Source organism: Aotus nancymaae, unplaced genomic scaffold, assembly GCF_030222135.1.
Source record: "Aotus nancymaae isolate 86718 unplaced genomic scaffold, 86718_ANA_hifiasm-v0.15.2.pri h1tg000043l, whole genome shotgun sequence".
NCBI classification, from domain to species: Eukaryota; Metazoa; Chordata; class Mammalia; order Primates; family Aotidae; genus Aotus; species Aotus nancymaae.
The window spans coordinates 14288137-14307271 of NW_026988457.1; the positions used below are offsets into that span (position 1 = coordinate 14288137).

Here is a 19135-nt window from a genome sequence, read left to right on the forward strand (position 1 = left end):
ATGACATGAGAAAAGGTGAAAGTTGCAATTAACAAAAGGATGTTTATGGTAATTCTTCGTCCCTGCTCTCACTAAATAGTAGTACAGTAGAGTTCTACACAATGGGGGAAGAATCTTCACAAATCATTAAAACAGGCAGTAGAAATGATATGTAAACTCAATGTATTTGAATATTAACAGAATATTCTTGATATGGTAATAAGTCAATTAGGTGGTCAGGTGTGGTGGCTCACGCCTGTAATCCCAGCATTTTGGGAGGCCCAGGTGGGCAGATCACTAGGTCAAGAGATTGAGGTCGAGGCCATCCTGGCCAACATGGTGAAACCCCATCTTTATTAAAAAAAAACAAATTAGGAAATGATTTAGTAATTGCATTCCTTTGATTTTTAATTTAAAAATATTTGCCATATTGAAAACTATGTATTCCTGCTAAGCTTACTATGAATCATTTTGAAGTATATTTAAAATCAGTTTTCAAGATATATTCTATAGAATAAGAATGCATTGTTTATTTGGGTTCATAGCCTTAGAAAAAAGAACTAAAGATCCCAAGTCAGTAGCAAAAGGATCAAAGACAGAAAAACTCCTTAGGCTTTTTATTTCCTAGACCACATTATTTCTATATACCGAGGACAAAAGCATAAGAAATAAAGGCTTAGGTTAGAAATGGAATTACCTCAGAATATGTTAGGTTTTGTGACAATCTTTCTCTTTGGGTGTTAACAATCATTAGATTGGATTATCCCTTTCAGATCATCACTCCATTCAGAAGGCTAATGCTGTGTGCTGAGAACAGAAAGGAGATGGAAGATTGGATCAGCTCACTGAAGTCTGTACAGACCAGAGAACCTTATGAGGTAAAATAGCATCTTTTCTTTCGTCTCATGTTCTTAGAGAATAAATGTTAACCGAAGGGCTAGAGCTCTACTGTGCAAACATAAGTATGTGTAAACTTATTCAGCAGCTTGTTTAAACCAGATTTTGAAATTCTTAGCTTAAAGTGAAGTGCTTTGGTTTTAAAAGTGATAGATTTGAAAATCTGACTGTAACTATATGCGTTCCAAACAGTTCAGCATTTGTAGCCTTGTTTGCTGGTTTGGCAGATCTGTCCTCACATCTCATTTCCAGGTGGCCCAGTTTAATGTGGAACATTTCTCAGGGATGCACAACTGGTACGCCTGCTCCCATGCCCGACCCACCTTCTGTAACGTGTGCAGAGAAAGTCTTTCTGGAGTCACCTCCCACGGCCTGTCCTGCGAAGGTACTATAGCACCTAGCATGTGTTTCTCCCAGAAGTGACCGTACTGTAGACATGCTGGCACTGGTTTTATTGTAGCTTAAAATTGAGCTCTCCACATATAGGACTAGCTTGGGAAATACTTTTGCTCAGGAAAAAAATAACATAGTCATTTAAAGGACACATAAATCAAAATATAGCATTTTACCCTTGAGAAACTAGGAACTACTATCTAAAAAAAAATCTCTGGACCTTGTAATAATCATTCTGGTATTTTTTATTCTGGTTGATTATGGAGAGCAAAACTTTCTGTGAGGACAGAATTTACTCTTTGGCAGAATTTCTGATTGTTAATTATATTGCATTGTTTTAAATATTGTTTTCTTTCATTTCATTTGTTTAATCCAAATAGATATCATCCTTTCTAATTTCTTTAAAATTTTCTAAAAATAAGGCCTATGCTGTTGTTATTTTGTTTTGTTTTGAGAAAGGGTCTCTCTCTGTCACCCACCCTGGAGTGCAGTGGCATGATCAAGTTTCTCTGCAGCTTCAGCCTCCTGGGCTCAAGCGATCCTCCTACCTCAGTTTCCCCAGTAGCTGGGACTACAGACACCATCATACCTGGCTAACTTTTTTTTTTTGTAAGTTTCTAGAGACAGGGTCTCCCTATATTGCCCAGGCTGGTCTCAAACTCCTGGGCTCAAGCAGTCCTCCCTCATTGGCCTCCCAAAGTGCTGGGATTAGAGGCATGAACAGATTTGTGAGTTATTGTTAATATAAGAGCAGTGACCACCAACAGCAAATACCTTAATAATTGCCAACAGAAAACTTATAACTTCTTTAGATTTATTTCATACTTCAGTGATTATACTGTTGTATACTACTTTTTAAACTATATTTAATAATACCAGCTTTTTTCTCGAATCCAAACATTTAAGTAATTTGGAATATCACTTATTTATAATTAAGTAATAAAGCAGTAGTAGAGTCACAGCCCTAATTGATTTTGAACTATAAAATCTGCACTATGTCATTGTTTCAACTATTGAATACGATATAGCATAGTGGTTAAGACTAGAGTTCTTCAGTTAAACCCTCTTCCACTTCCATCATTCCAAACTATAACCAGGAAAAGTGGTTCAACTCACTTAGACTTTCCTCTCCTCATCGTTAAGATGGGGATAATAGTCATTTATGCCTCACAGAATCACTATAAAAACTAAATGAGAGAATACATACAATAAAACTACTTTTCTAGTGAAATAAATTGTAAGAAGTTTGTAACTGTGTTTTATAAGAAACTTATCAAGTAGATAATTAGAAATTTGCATCATGGGCCTCATGCATTAAAATTCATGAAGGAGAAAATTTGGAGAAAGCATTAAATGTTTCTTTTTAGACTTAAAGAATGGTTCCAAAGAGATGTGATTGGCCTTTATATGAGTTTAATACTCTAAAAGGGTTCACGTAAAGCTGAATAACTCCTACCAGGTCTGTAATATTATATGGTATTATTTTAAAGATTTTACTAAAATCTTTATTGCAAAAATGCTAAAAAGACACCACATCTGAGACACTCTGTGGTACCCTTCTGATTTGAGGGTTATACGTTATTAAATATATTTATTTAAAAATTGTGTCAATAGTGGAATTACTGAATATTTTCTGAGCATTTTAAAAGAAAAATGAAAATTATATTAGTTGGTGAGAATAAGAAACTTAAAAGTCTTTAAATAAATTTGTTATATTCTTCTATAAATAATGTAATTTTCGGGACTTTTTTAAAAAGTCTCGATTTTCTGCTTAAAATTTTTTTTAGACAAGTATATGTTAATATTCATTTCCTTTGTTGGTAAAAATTTTTAAATCTGCAGTATCTTACCTATTAGTATTTTCAGAACTGTAGCAGAAGATTAAAAAAATCCCAAGGGTTTTATAAATATAAAAAAAATTGCCTTTTTATGTTGTATGAGAATATGGTTATTCTAGATATTTTTATCATAAAGTCATACTTATACTTTTGAAAACCCCCTAAAATCTGAATAAGCAGCTTGCTTGATAAACATTAGATCAAGAGGCTTTAAATATTATAAGAGATGCAGATTTGTTCAACAGTGACTATGAATAACTTTATATTAGCATAGAATTCAGCGTCCAGTGTGTGAAGCCTTTACTAGCATTTCTAGCCTCATTTCCACAATAAAATGAATCTTCATGCCAGCAATTTTGTAATTTCTGTATTTTTAGTAGAGGCAGGGTTTCATCATGTTGGCCAGGATGGTCTTGATCTCCTGACCTCCTGATCATCCCACCTCGACTTCCCAAAGTGTTGGGATTACAGGCGTGAGCCACTGCATGTGGCCTCAAGTGAAGTATTATTTTTATGAAGTCTGTGTTCGAGTTACACATTTTTAACAAAAATGGTGGAAGGGAAAGAATTTTTCCAAGTACACAAAAGAGAAGGTAGACAAAACATTTCCAATGTGTATAGACTAATTTTTTTTCTCTCTCTCTCTGAGACAGAGTCTTACTCTGTCGCCCAGGCTGGAGTGCAGTGGCATGATCTCGGCTCAATGGCTCAAGCAATTCTTATGCCTCATAAGAATCCCGAATAGCTGGGATTACAGGCATGTGCCATCGCACCCACTAATTTTTTTAACTTTTAGTAGAGATAGTGTTTCACCTTGTTGACCTGGCTGGTCTCAAACTCCTGACCTCAGGTGATCCCCCCACCTTGGCCTCTCAGAGTGTTGGGATTACAGGCGTGAGCCACTGTTCTGGCCTAGCCTAATATTTTTCAAGGATAAACCTGCTCAGTTTAACTGTCCATTTATACATAGACTAGTCATTATACATGAAGCATTTTGAACATTTGGCTAAAGACATCTTAGTTAGTACCTGAAGCTTTTGTTTTCGTTTTATATAAAAGTAAGACACTTTCAAGAGAATGGTGTGTAATGCAAAATTTGTTAACGAGTGACTTCGAAATCCAGAAAATCACATGAAAAGGAGATACCTTGCATTTAAATTTAGCAACACTTGCCTTATTATGTTTCCACTGAAATGATCTCTAATTTTAACTGTTTAGCTAAAAAGTTGGGAACTGATATACCATCAGTGTCCAGTAACACTTGAATAATTTCCTTAGAGAGATAAATGTATTTAATAATTGTCGAGTTCTGATTTTCATAAGCATGGTTAATTTTTCAAATATCTGTAGTTGTTTTTACATATATGTGCTGCTTTTTTTCCTAGTTATTTCCTCCAATTCTCTTTTATAAGTTTTTTTTTTTTTTTTTTTTTTTTGATAATAGGGCTGGGGAGCCTGTAGTGACGATATCACTTCATCATCTTTTCTTTCTACAGTTGATCATTTAGTCATCTCAGCATAATACTTTCCAAAGATAGCGCCGTGTTTGTGACCCTCACCAACTGATTTTCCATGATGTCTGGCTGTCTCATTGGTATACTTGGCACTTTACAGCTCCTCTGGATCAACTTTATCTTACTGACATTTTCAGACTTATAATCATTATTTTATGTGTATAGAAAAATACAAATATCAGAAGCATACAACTTGATGAATTTTCACAAATTAAACACGTTTGTGTAATCAGCACCCACATTTAAAAATAGGATGTCACCTGCAGACCTGCTACCAAATTTTATTTGCTTCTCTGTCTCCCTGTCTTCTGTATGCGTGTTGTCTGCCTTCTCAAGCAGTAATTCTTTTGCATTCATTTCTTCTCTGTTCCTCTAAGTAGCAGTCTACTTAGAGCTTGATAAAAGTGCTTCACAAATACATAGCCATATTTGTTTTCTAGAATACCAATACTATTGTTGCAGAATAATTTAATCTTTTAAACATATTTGTTTTCTTCTGCTTCCTCCCTCCCTTTAAAAATTTTATGCTGCAATTTCCTTTAATTATTGGTCCAAAAGTTCTTATCCACTTACAAGTAGTTGCTCTTTTTTTTTTTTTAGTGTGTAAATTCAAGGCTCACAAAAGATGTGCAGTGAGAGCAACAAATAACTGTAAATGGACTACCCTGGCCTCCATCGGGAAGGACATTATAGAAGATGAAGATGGCGTAAGCTGCTGCTCTGTCTCTGGCCTCTTCCCCGTAACTCCTCTTTTATGTTATGCTCTTGCGGAAGGCTGGTGATAGAGAGTTAAGTAGGAATACTTATTACTAGGATTTAGTAGAGGGTTTGATTGATTCCGAGTTTTTATTTTTAATTCGATCCTTCATAGCTTTCTTTGGCGCTTGGATTTTGAAGAAAGTCTGTCGTGAATAGGGCTTAGAAGTGGCCTCAGTGCTGGGCTGTTGTTATCACCCTTTGTCTGATGAACTCTGGGATGTTCTTTACGGCTTAGCTGAGATGTCCACTCTTCAGACTTTGGGGCTGCCTCTCAACAGTCCTCTTTCAAAACCCCGCCTCCATTGCGCCGTGCATGTGGGTTTCTGGTAGCACTTAGTGATCACTTTATTGTAATCCCTTCACATGCCTCAGCTAAACCTCTACCTGAACCCTGAAGGGCACGGCTTTTACCTTACTTTTATATTCCTCGAAGGTTCGGGCATAATAGATGCTTAATAAATGTGGGGTAAATAAGTGAATGCTATGCATGACACGCACTATAGATCCCCTAGAGTGAGAAATGAATCAAAATCTCCCCTGGGGTGAGGTTGGCATCCGCCAGTCTTCACCTGGCTGCCCCTTCTTCCCTCTCCACAGCTCGCGATGCCTCACCAGTGGCTCGAGGGCAACCTGCCTGTGAGTGCCAAGTGTGCCGTCTGCGACAAAACATGTGGCAGCGTTCTCCGTCTACAGGATTGGAAATGCCTTTGGTGTAAGACAATGGTGAGGGTTTTGGAATCAGTTCATCGTTTTTAATTAGCTTCTTTCCCTAACTTTGTCATCCACGTGGTTTAGAGGCAAGGCAAAGAATTGATGACAGAGCTGAGCCTGGTAGCTTACACACCCCACGATGACATTCTTCTTTCCTTATGGTATAGTCCTCCCAGTGTGGTCGTTTTTTCAAATGCCCTGTAAAACTTTTGTTCATTCATTTCCTATGCCTCAGGATCTCTTACCCATAGTTTTATTTGTTTTTTAATTTTGCTTTGTCAACATAGTGGTTTGCTATGTTTGGGCCCATTTTACTACTTGGAAGCCCCTTTATGGTATGTCACCAAATTTTGGTTGACATGCAAAATGTAAATTTGCTGCAACCCCATCAGCGCTCTCTGACAGAGGTGAAAAGCACATGCAGCCTAACATGAAGCCAGCAGCTGGTTACTGATGCCGACTATGGTGAGGACGGGGCCGCTGAACTGTGTGAGGACAGCCAGAGTAGGAAAGAGGCCACACAGACAGTGGCATGGGGTTGAAAGACTACAGCCTGAGGAGGCCGTGGCTGTGAGTGCTCATCTTAGCACTGAGCGATGCTGTCCTACGATGACAGTGATTGCCTTGCATGGGGGCTACCTTATTTGGTGGTTTTGAGTCTTGTCTTTTAACATTGCTGGGTGAAATTTGGAAGCCATCCTCAAATGTTAACATGTAGATAAACTATTTTTTTTGGTATGTAGAATGTTGATCAGCAAATGTAAGAGATGTGTGATGTATTGCTTTCCTAATCAATGAGACTGTCTGATAGGCCACAAAGGAAAGTAAGCCCTACAGCCTTTTAGTTAGGCCCAGTAGGTAATCCGTGTTTCTCCTCTTTGTCCTCATGCTTTTGTTATTCTTCATTGATTGCCTCTTTTACTAGCCTTAGATGTGTTATTAATACTTGTTCTCTTATTTAATCTAATATATAGACTGTAACAGATATCTCTCTTTAGAATCTTAGTGCAAGCCTAACCCCTAAAATCCTCTTATGCCATTTTTTTATGTTAAAAGAGTTCTACCCATAAACAAGATTTTCAATCATCATCCCACCTCAGACTTCTTCTTGAGAGGACAATCATTGGTAGCAAATTTTGCTGCTATTTTTATTAGTCTGTACATTTACTAAAGTCTGTGTCTCTACTTCTAGAGTTTCAACTGTTCACTTCCAACGTATTAGAAAGAAAACACATCATGTGTGATGAATTATTTTAGAAAGGCTTTATGTAAATTTTCTTTACCTGCAATATGTTTATCTCTACTTTAAAAAAAATCAGTAGTTTTTAAACTCTGTTAACTTTAATAGTAAGAGTTAATTAGGTTTATTACTTGGTTATTCTATTCACCCCTAACTTTTAAACATGTCTTAACTAGAATAGCAGTGGTATTACAGATGGTAGAAGGAAGGATGCCTTTTTTTCCTGGCAAACTCAAATGTCACCTTGTGACATCATTCTTGCCCCACTCTGTGTAAATTTGGCATGCCGGTTTCTGAGCTACCATCACCCTATAGCACCTCTCTTAGTCTTGCACTTTCTATAGACAACCATTTGCCTGTTTACATATTATTTTGCCTTTAAAATATGAGTTTCTGGTCTGGCGCAGTGGGTCACACCTGTAATCTCAGTACTTTGGGAGACTGAGATGTGTTAATCACCTAAGGTCAGGAGTTCGAGACTAGCCTGACCAACATGGTGAAACCCAATCTCTATTAAAAATACAAAAAATTAGCTGGGCACAGTGGGGCATGCCTATAATCCCAGCTACTTGGGATGCTTTGTCAGGAGAATTGCTTGAACCTGGGAGGTGGAGGTTGTAGTGAGCTGAGATTGCGCCATTCCACTCCAGCCTGGGCAACAAGAGCAAAACGTCATCTCAAACAATTAAAAAAAACAAAACAAAACAAAAAACATGAACACTTGTAATCTCAGCACTTTGGGAGGCCGAGGCAGGTGGATCACCTGAGGTCTGGAGTTCGAGACCAGCGTCACTAACATGGTGAAACCCCATTTCCACCAAAAATACAGAACATTAGCCAGGCATGGTGGCAATCACCTGTAATCCCAACTTCTCGGGAAGCTGAGGCAGGAGAATCACTTGAACCCGGGAGGCAGAGGTTGCAATGAGCAGAGATTGCGCCATTGCACTTCAGCTTGGGCATAAGAGCAAAACTCTGTCTCAAAACAAACAAACAAACAAAAACATGAGTTTCTAACAGCAGGGTATCTAGTACCTAAAACATAGTCTATATAGTAAAAAACAAACAAAATTATAAGACCTGTAGCCCTGCAAGCCTAATGAATCAACTTATAATTTTTCCAGCTGTCGTCCAGGTCTGTGGACATAGTCTTACATTTTCTGTAAAAATTGTGAAGACATAATTTGATCATCTGCTTTTCTTATTTAGCATTATTATAAATTTCTTTCTGTTTTGTTCCATGGTTCTCATACATTTTAAAATTACTTTTAAAGCTGTCTGTGCTAGTTTTTCTAAAATGCATTTGTATTGTTAATTATTGCAAAGCATAAGGAAACTGTCTAAAAACAGGTCATCACCAGAATTAGAATCACTATTAAATTTTAGTTATTCTTCCAAAAGTTTTGACAAATGCAGGTTTAATTATGCCAGTTTTCTAAAAGGACTAATAAAATAAAGTCATATCAAATAAGTACTTGATTAAAAGTATCTGCTTTTACTGGTTAAAAGATTTAGAAGGCTCTCTAGACAAGTACACAAAGTATCCTAAATTGCTTGGGTCCTGCCTAATAAGTTATCCTTGTTCTTGTTCTCAGTAGTACCTTGTATGACCATGAAGTTCATTTCTACTGAAAGCACATTTACGGGGTACCTGTGATATGCATCACTTTCCTTTACCTTACAGAGCAGCAGTCCGGCTGAGAACATAAGCATGGGTGTACTTGTACTTTTAATAATAGGGAAATGTCATAAAAGAAATGTGAATAGAAAGTTATAGGATTGCTGCAGCAGAAAAGCAGGCACATAACAGATTTTATCTTTGTTAAATTTTATAAGAATTTGTATAAAAACAAAATAAATGTTCTGTCATCAATTTATTTTACGGGCAATGATACTGACATACTGGTTAGTTTTCTTCCTTCTTCTTCATTTTCCCCTTCTTTTTCTCTTTTCTTCTCTGATTCCCTTCCTCTGCACTCAAGTCTCTTCTCTTCCTCTCTCCTTGCCTTCACCAGTTGTTCATTAACTATATAATCTTCTCTGAGATAATTCCAAAAATTTGTTTGTGTGGACTAAAACCAAGTTTCCATTTCTAAAATGTTTAGTCATTTCCTTAATTATAAGTATTATACCATTTAAAGTAGTTTATGAATTACTGAACATTTTGTGGTACAGTTGATTCTAGATTATCAGTTCCTTAGATGTGATTTATAATGGCAAAACATTAATTTATTTTTATGATTCTTGAAGGTATATTTGTTTGTTATTAGGTGCACACTGCCTGCAAAGATTTATACCATCCAATATGTCCACTTGGCCAGTGTAAAGTATCTATCATACCTCCAATTGCGCTAAACAGCACCGATTCCGATGGTATGTAGCAGTAGTGTAAGTATGTATGTTTCTGGTATATTTAATATTGATCTGTGTAGTTCTTTTCCTAGAATAACTGTAACTATAACTGATTATCATGGTAATTTTTCTAAAATAATTCCATTTAAATTGCTGAAAATACATTCAATTTTTAAAAGAACATATTTAAGTGATAGTTGTAGAACAGCTATTAACAAATTCATGAAATTACTGTATGTAAGGGTTTTAGATGGTATGTTTCAGTAAATAAAATGATTATTCTATACTGCAATACAGTCTGAAAATGTTAATTTTTATGTTTTTTTCCTCTATAGTTGAAACTGCCTATTAGCATGTTTTTCTGTAATTTCATTGTAGAAATTTATATGGCTATAAATGCACTTTTCCCAAAACCTTACAACGTAACTATGAAATGCTGAGGAACCCCTTTACAATACTCATTTTGGGATTGCATACTAGTTACTTCCTTCTAAGCAAATCATATTACAAAGACTTTTACCGTGCGTAATACTATGCCATTTTATATAACAGACTTGAGCAACTGTGGATTTTGGTATTCATGGGGGTGCTGGAGTCAATTCCCCAAGAATAATAGAGAGGACTGTGCTATTATTAATGTCTTGCACTGATATCATGCTTTATGCTTTTCAAACTTTTTATATCATTTATGCCAATAGATATCTTAGATTAAGTTTATAAACCTCAAGATATAAGTTTATAAACCTCAAAGGAGGTGGCATTTTTTAAACCGATGCTATTAACAACCCTCTCTCCCAACCTAAGCCCTGATTTTATTTACTATAAATCTTAAAATATTGTCTCAGGCTTCAGAAAGGAGCAGTTAAAATATTTTGAAATACTGAATATGAATGTATGAATTCCTTGACAAATGTGAATTTATAGACTATAATAAATTAGTTTTTCTTATAATTAAGCATAATTAAGGTAGGTGGTCTGTCTTAAATTATCTGTGATTAATACTTTTATCATCTTGGGTATGATTTTCATTATAGAGAATATATTTAAAATATAGGTTTGTATGTAAATAGTTAACCTATCTCTATTTGGAGGGCTAAATTGTAACTTAATAGTCCAGTTTTTATAAATTTCTTTTCTCTGAATGTTTGCTAATAATTTAGAAGAGGAAGCTGTATGTATTGATCTTGTACTGTGTTTTTTTACAGGTTTCTGTAGAGCAACGTTTTCCTTCTGTGTTAGTCCTCTGTTGGTTTTTGTCAATTCCAAGAGTGGAGATAATCAGGGAGTAAAGTTCCTTCGTCGCTTTAAACAGTTGTTAAATCCGGCTCAGGTGTTTGATTTAATGAATGGAGGTCCTCATTTAGGGTAACTGATTATTGATAAATCTTATTTGAATACAATGTAGGACTAGGTATTAAATGTGTCTGGTTTTTTAGCTCATGAAAATTAGAGATTCCTGTAGATCCCTCACTCGTTTTTAACTCTAATTCTAAGTTTTAACACAACCTTTTGGATGGTTATATAACTGTCTTGTATAAATTCCAAAACTCTATTGAAATTTCTCAATTCCAAATTTGTTTAGAAAATGTTTTAGAATGTATTCTATATCAAACAATACTAACAATTTCTTTAGCTCCAGGAAAGATCAACTGTGTAAATATAGAAATAGAAAGTAATATTAGAAAATGATTTGCATGGAAAGCTGATATTGATTTATGTAATATAAATAATCAATTATCAAACCCAAGTACCGGGACTCTCATGGCTGTCAAGGGCAGTTCTTCAAGGATTTCAGACTCAGTTCACATAGAGGACAAATAAACACTTTTGTTGATGATTCTTTTCAGCTTTCTGGATGTTATGTAACTTAAAATCTGTAAGATAAAATGAACTAAGTAGTATTTTCACTGAGGGAAAATATACCTTGTGGTACTTGCAATACCGTTTTAGGGTACGCATATGATTTTTCTTAAGAGGTGATATTATGTCTTCTGAACCAGGGGCCTTCAAACTTCCATATGATTTACTTAGGGCAACTCAGCTTTTCTCTTGGGTTTCACTGTTACCTTAAAGCATGAATGCAGAAGTAGAAATGGGGATTTTCAATACCAGTGCCTGAAAAGGCGTTTTGTGTTTTGTAATGTGACACTTTCCTCTGTCTTCTCCATTTCTCTCCTTCCTTCTCTCTTGGTGCCTCTGTTTACTTCTGCCCCAAGTCTTTCTTCCTGCTTCTGTTGCCTTTATCTTGCTAAATCTCTGGCCCTTTTGGTCACGTGGCTGCTGGTCTTCTTCATTTATACCCCGCTTCTTCCTTACCTACATGTACTGCCCTTCCTTTCCTCGGCTGAGGTCCTAGAGTTTCCTCATCTAGCCTCTCTTCTCGCCTTCTTTGTCTCCACCATACTAGGGTAGTTTTGTCCTCCTTTCTGACACATCCATTTTATAATCCTTTATAGTTCCATTATCTTATGGTCTTGATTTATTTTTCCCATTCGTCCTCGAAGGCTCCAAGGATCTCTCTTGGTGAGACTTCCTGAGATTGTCCCTCTAATATTTTTCAGATTTTCCACAATACTTGAAGTAAGTGTACAAGGGTACATTTAGGAGATAGGATGTGTCATAAGTCGAGATGAGGGAAAATAGAAGAATGAGCCTGAGAGTAGGAGAAGAGGAGGGGAAAAAGCTAGTTGGGAATCCTGAGAGCAGTACATTGATTTGTGTCTTTAGGAACTGCCTGAGTGTCACTCATTAGCTTCCTTACCCATGATTTGTAATTCTTAAGAATTTGTTCCTGTAATGGAAAGAGAAAAACCACCACTCCCACCATCCTGTATTACTTTACCTTTCCTGGTCTCTGCTTCTTTTTTGTTTTCTTATTTCTCACTCCCATTCCTCCTAATTTTATATTCATTTCTACTTACCATTCCGTGTCCTCCTTATGATTCGGAAGTTTCTGTGAGTTAAAATTACACTTCAATGAATGTTTATGGTATAATTAACATGTAAATAGGAGTTCTTATATTTAATCTGAACATGAATACCAATACAGAATAACAAATAATTGAAGAAAGTGATTTTCATGTCTTTATACTAACATAAAATCCTTTTTGCTTTCAGTTTAAGATTATTTCAGAAGTTTGACAATTTCCGGATTCTTGTTTGTGGAGGCGATGGAAGTGTAGGTTGGGTTTTGTCAGAAATTGATAAGCTCAACTTGAATAAACAGGCAAGTGCTGATTATTTTACTTGCTGGTTAACGTGAATGCATACTAACATACTTACCAGAGAGATGCAGAAACGCAGTAGTCCCTGTTGCCCAGCTCGTCTGAGAGTCACCCTGTCGCACTCTCTTTCAGTGTCAGCTGGGAGTGTTGCCTTTGGGTACAGGAAATGACCTTGCACGAGTTCTTGGCTGGGGAGGTTCATATGATGATGACACCCAACTTCCTCAGATCCTAGAGAAATTGGAACGAGCCAGTACCAAAATGTTGGACAGGTAAAAGTGAATTCTTTTCTACAACTAGTTGGAAAATGGCACACTGAAATCATTTTTTGATGATTTATTAATAAAGACTTACTAATAAATTTTACTGACTAGAAGCTCCGAGAAGGCAGAACCTTCCTGATCTTGTGCACTGGTTCCTGCCTGAGTTGGAGAATGGGGCCTATCACAGAGAAGACACTCAATAAAGATGTTTTATAGTGAATGAATGAATGATGAAAAACTAGTCTGAGGAACTCATTATTTTAAATATAGAAGGCTGTGTTACTGCTATTTTAATTACAGTTCAGGTCAAAAAACTAAAATAGTTCATTTTGTAGGGTGCCTTTTGATGAGTATAATAGGTAGCCTCCTGTCATTGTGTGGCTTCCAGAAAGCTAAAGAGGACATATAAACGTTAGATTATAAGAATATGTATATTCTTAAATATACATTCTTAAATATACATGTATATTTACCTTGACTTACCTTGCCAGTCATAAGGTAATAGTGTAATGGTTGATTCTTTTGCTGACAGAATATTTAAAAAGAGAGCTGGGAAGCAGAACGTTTGTCTGTGTTTATCCAAAATTACATGAGAGAGATACTCCAGTAGTTTAGGTGCATAAAAGTTTAAAATCTAATGTGCTACTGGATTCAGTCTCCAGCCTTTAAAAGAATTTGGAGGTTAAAAGAAGAAAAGGAATGAAAAAGAAATGGTACCTATGAATATGTCAATTAGCTTGATTGTGGTGTATGTATATCCAAACATCAAGTTGTACACCTTAAATATATACGGTTTTTTATTTGTCAGTTTTACCTAATTCTGGGAAAAAAAAGATTGGAAATAAATAAGTAAAATCACCATTATTTGTAAATGAGCGTGGAGAGGATTTCCCAGACAACTGTCCAATTCTGTGGTTACCAAACAAAAGGGGTTATTTTAAATGCTTTCTTTGTTGCAAATGTAGAGACCACTTCTCCTGCTGTTAGGATTTTCACCTACCTTGGATATGTGCTTTCCCCTTGTGTGCTATAAAAATTCACTTCTCAGCTGGGCGAGGTGGCTCACCCCTGTAATCCCAACACTTTGGAATGCCAACATGGGAGGATCACTTGAGCCCAGGAGGTGGAGATTGCAGTGAGCCGTGATCACACCACTGCACTACGATCTGGGTGACAAAGAATGTGTCTCAAAAAAATAAAAATGTCACTTCTCCAGGTGGTTAGCCAAGAAGCAGCACCCCCATGGTGAAATTCCTTTATATCTGCTGGTATGCCAAAACAAAACAGAAGACACAAACACACACACAAATCAAAGGGGATTCAGAAACTTACGACCTTTATTGGAAACATAGGAATATCCTATTCCTCTGTTTCCTTTATTAATTTGCTGTTTGTAAAGAACAGGTGAAAAAAATCATTGTTTAATATTCTAAATTAGATTAGTTTTTCAAATGTGTTATTTGATTCTCAAAACAACACTATGGGGTGGGTCAGAAAAGCATTATTTTGTAAAGATGAAAATTTAGTCTTCTGGATATAATGGGAATAAAAACAACTTAGGTTTTGTCTGCCTACACTTTCTAGCCATTTTACTTTGTGCATCATCTCATTTAATTATCATCCTTCTCCTGGAGATAGCTAATGTTGCCATCTCCATTTTACTGGTGAAAAGGTTTAGGAGGTTTTTACATTTTCTAAGTTAAATAGCTAATAAGTAATAGAACTGGCATGGTAAACCACAATCCCTGCTCTGTCTAGTTTCCAGGGTCCTTTCTCAACTCTGCACTCTCTCCCCTTTATATATGCACACCAGATGGCTCTTTCTAGCCTTTGCCTCTGCTTAGCTGGTACTCATGCATCTCTTCCTCACTTTTTCATCTCTTGCCGCAACTTTATCCTTTTTCTTTACCTTCAACCATTTCCTATTAAGTGGGGAGGTATAGCATGGAAGATGCAAGGAACTCAGACATTTGGGTGGAGTTCTCACCATTTATTTAACTGTCTTTGACCAGAAACGTATTTCTAGCTATAAGGAGCTTGACTTTTATGTTTCTACTAGTGATTTTCCCTGTTTGGATATTTACAGAGTTTGTTTTGTTTGCTTGCATCATACCTATTTTCTGCACTAGAATGTAAGCTTCATTGGGGAAGCCTTATTCACCCTTGTGTTTCCAGACCCTGTGACTTTGAGATGCTCAGAGTAATATAGTATATCTGCTGCATGGATAAATGAATAGCTTTTGGTGTTCAAATATAAATTTCTTTAAAGTATTTTCATGTAGAGAGTTGAATAGTAGCTCTAAGTAACTATTTAGTTTACATATCATAACACATAATGTATGTCTGTTGGCGGGTTTCTGGGAATTTGAATTTTTATGCAAACATTTATTCTCATTAGTTTCAATGATACACTAGGCTCTGTTTAAATATTGATGTTGGGATTTTCCTCTGGGTTCTAACACTAGCTTCAGCTGTCTTACACTTTTCTTAAAATTCATGTGTTATAGTACTGCTTTTATTATGCTTTGTTTCTGTGTAAAAATCTTTATTTCACATCTTTTTATTTTTTTTTTTTGAAATGGAGTTTCACTCTTCCCAGGCTGGAGTGCAGTGGCACAATCTCAGCTCACTGCAACCTCTGCCTCCCGAGTTCAAGTGATTCTCCTCCCTCAGCCTCCTGAGTAGCTGGGATTACAGGCACCTGCCACCACACCTGTCTAATTTTTTGTATTTTTATAGAGATGAGGTTTTGCCTTGTTGACCTCAGGTGATCCACCCACATTGTCCTCCCAAAGTGCTGGGATTACAGGCGTGAGCCACCACATCCAACCTTTTTTCTTCTTTTTTTTGAGACAGAGTTTGGCTTTGTTGCCTAGGCTGGAGTGCAGTGGCATGATCTCAGCTCACTGCAACCTCTACCTCCCAGTCTCACGTGATCCTCCTTCCTCAACCTCCGAAATAGCTGGGACTACAGGCATGCAACACCGTGCCAGGCTATTTTTTATTTTTTTTGTAGAGATGAGTTTTTACCATGTTGCCCAGGCTGGAACTCCTGAGCTCAAGCAATTCATTCACTTCAGCCTCCCAAAGTGCTGGGATTACAGGCATGAGCCACCATGCCTGGCCTTTATTTCGTATTTTTTTAGTCTACAGTAATATCCTGGCCCAATTGTTCTTCCCAAATTTTGAAATTATTATTTTAGATAGAAAATTGTACTTATCCTGAGTTGATTGTTTTTCTCTAACACCAAATGATTTGACGTTTCCTTTGAGAGTAATACTTATAGCTAATTGAAATAAATTTGCTTCAGTTAAATATTATTAATATTTTTTCCCTACTCTCATGCTTACTTTCATTCTTTCTTAATTTAAGAAGGAGTGTTTAGCTAACTTTCATTTTATGTATGTATAAGCTGATTTGGTAAGCGTGGTTGAGGAACCGTTTATAGGTAGTACGTATTTAATCTAGGACATTGTTTTAAAACTTTGGTTATGACTCATTATTAATTTATAACCTAGTTAGTAAACTGCACTGAGCATTATTTTAAAAATAGAACAGAAAAGAATGGAAAAGTCAGAATGCATTGCACCTAGTGAAGAAGTAGGGGTGTTGTAACACATGGTTTTCTTATTGCGGGCTGTGGTCTTAAAACGTTTGGAAGCCACTAATTGGAGAAATGATAAGATGTGGAAATCATAAGTTATGAATTCAACATGTATGAGATTGCTGAAATGTGATATCTGTCCCCATTTTTGGTTGTTTTAAGATAAAATAAAGCATAGTTCATGAATGTGTGTGCATATGTATGTATGAGATGGTAGCAGTTAGTGTATCCAATTTTAAAGAAATCTTAGACCAAAGAGTTTTTCTTCCTTCAGGTGGAGTATAATGACATATGAACTCAAATTGCCACCAAAAGCTTCCCTACTTCCAGGACCTCCAGAAGCATCTGAAGAATTTTATGTAAGACTTAACCCTTTGCCTAATCATTTGAAATGGGGGTGAATATCTTGAAAAATAAAAAGAGAAAACATACTCCTAAGATATGGTAGCATGTTTACTTAATTTCATTTTTGGGGTATGGTCTCGTTGACTACTTCTAGTCCTCTCTCCCTGAGAGAAGAATCCAGAATCTAGGTTAGAGTCCTTTCATGGCCACCCACACTGGGAGTGCCCAGTCACTCCCCTTCCTGGGCCTCTTCATGTGTAAAGTGAGGCTACAAAGTGGTGGGAGTTGAATGACACAACCAATGTGTAAAGCACTGTCTGTTTTCCTGCCCAGATAGTCCTCCCTGCCTGTTCTGCCTGCCTGTTTCCTTTTTATCAGCAGAGCTCCAGGAAGATCAGCTAGTGTTTCCTGTTAGTCTTTATTCATCTTCTCCTTTGGCCATTAGATCCTGTTTGATTATAAGATGTTAGCTTCTTTAAACAGTCTCCAAACACACCAATATTCCTGGCCAGAATATTATACAGTTTCTCTCTTACTGCTTGCTTCGCGTATTCTTTTCTTTTTGAGACAGGGTCTTGCTTTGTGGTCCAGGCTGGCTGGAATGCAGTGATGCAAACACAGCTCATTGTAGCCTTGACCTCCTGGTCTCAAGAGATCTCCCGCCTTAGCCTCCCAAAGTGCTGGCATTACAGGTGTGAGACTCTGTGCCCGGCCCCTACTCTTTTGAAGGGACAGCAAGACAGGTCTCTGGATTAAGCCTGTTGATACAGTTAAAGGAAGAAAGACCACTTAATTCCATCCCTGCTACAGACCTTAAATGATTAATGCTTTTAAAGATTCAGCATTCTGATTAAACCTCAAAGCTGTGTAGATTTAAAACAGAACCTGACTTTCAAAGGCTTATTCTCTTTCTTATTAAGACCATTAGATCTATGCAAGCTTATATTTCCCTCTAGGAAAAATTATCTGTTTATTTTACAGTTGAAATCTTTGTTTTGTTGTTAAGAAAATTATGATCTTGTCAAAACTAAGACAAGGAATGATCACTACAAACATGGGGCTGTTTCTTAGAGAAGCTAAGTGTATTTTTTTTTTTTTTTGAGACGGAGTTTCGCTCTTGTTACCCAGGCTGGAGTGCAATGGCGCAATCTCGGCTCACCGCAACCTCCACCTCCTGGGTTCAGGCAATTCTCCTGCCTCAGCCTCCCGAGTAGCTGGGATTACAGGCGCGCGCCACCATGCCCAGCTAATTTTTTGTATTTTTAGTAGAGATGGGGTTTCACCATGTTGATCAGGATGGTCTCGATCTCTTGACCTAGTGATCCACCCGCCTCGGCCTCCCAAAGTGCTGGGATTACAGGCGTGAGCCACCGCACCTGGCCCTATTTTTAAATTTTTTTCTTATATAAAAACTGCTAATAGCCAAAATTGCTTCTAAAAAAATTTGGAAATACAAAATTATATGAAAAAGAAAATAAAATCACTTGTAGTCCTACCACCCAGAGATAATCATTATTAAAGATTAATATATTTACTGCTTGATTTTCAGCAGCATTTTTAGTTATGTGATTCTATAAATCACATTTTTATAGACACCAGTCTTTTATCCCAACAGTATTTTTGTAAACATTACTAATTTTCTTTCCTAAAAAGATAAAAAGGAGATTTTTTTTGTTCAGTTTACTTCAGAAATGTCTGTTTGCTAGCATATAAAATAACAGTAAATGATTTACTTTTATCACTTATATATAAAATCACTAAATATGAGGTACAATCCTAAAGATATGAAGGAAATCTCTCTTTTTTGTACAAAAGTGTTTTAGATGAAACTTTACTTTTTAAAATAAACTTATTTTTGTAAAAAAGGGATAGCATACTTTAAGGTAACAGATTAAATGAGTTTCTAAATGGCCCCTACTAGGCCCCAAACTAGGCTGATGCCAGGAATGCGTTTTACTGTGTGTGGCTTTTTTACCTTGAAAACTGCAATAAAAGCAGACTAAACCTTTTTTCTT

General features: G+C 36.5%; 1 protein-coding gene across 3 annotated transcripts in view; it reads left to right on the plus strand.

The window, feature by feature from the left end:
- Positions 1 to 19135, plus strand: part of DGKH (diacylglycerol kinase eta) — a 194560-nt gene that overhangs the window by 108221 nt on the left and 67204 nt on the right. For all 3 annotated transcript variants that reach the window (XM_012476780.3, XM_012476781.3, XM_064361779.1), the window contains 9 exons: positions 753 to 857; positions 1129 to 1261; positions 5222 to 5328; positions 5978 to 6103; positions 9602 to 9704; positions 10889 to 11048; positions 12801 to 12909; positions 13040 to 13179; positions 17050 to 17134. In XM_012476780.3, coding sequence (XP_012332203.2) covers positions 753 to 857; positions 1129 to 1261; positions 5222 to 5328; positions 5978 to 6103; positions 9602 to 9704; positions 10889 to 11048; positions 12801 to 12909; positions 13040 to 13179; positions 17050 to 17134 — 1068 coding nt within the window. The remainder of the gene's footprint in view (positions 1 to 752; positions 858 to 1128; positions 1262 to 5221; positions 5329 to 5977; positions 6104 to 9601; positions 9705 to 10888; positions 11049 to 12800; positions 12910 to 13039; positions 13180 to 17049; positions 17135 to 19135) is intronic.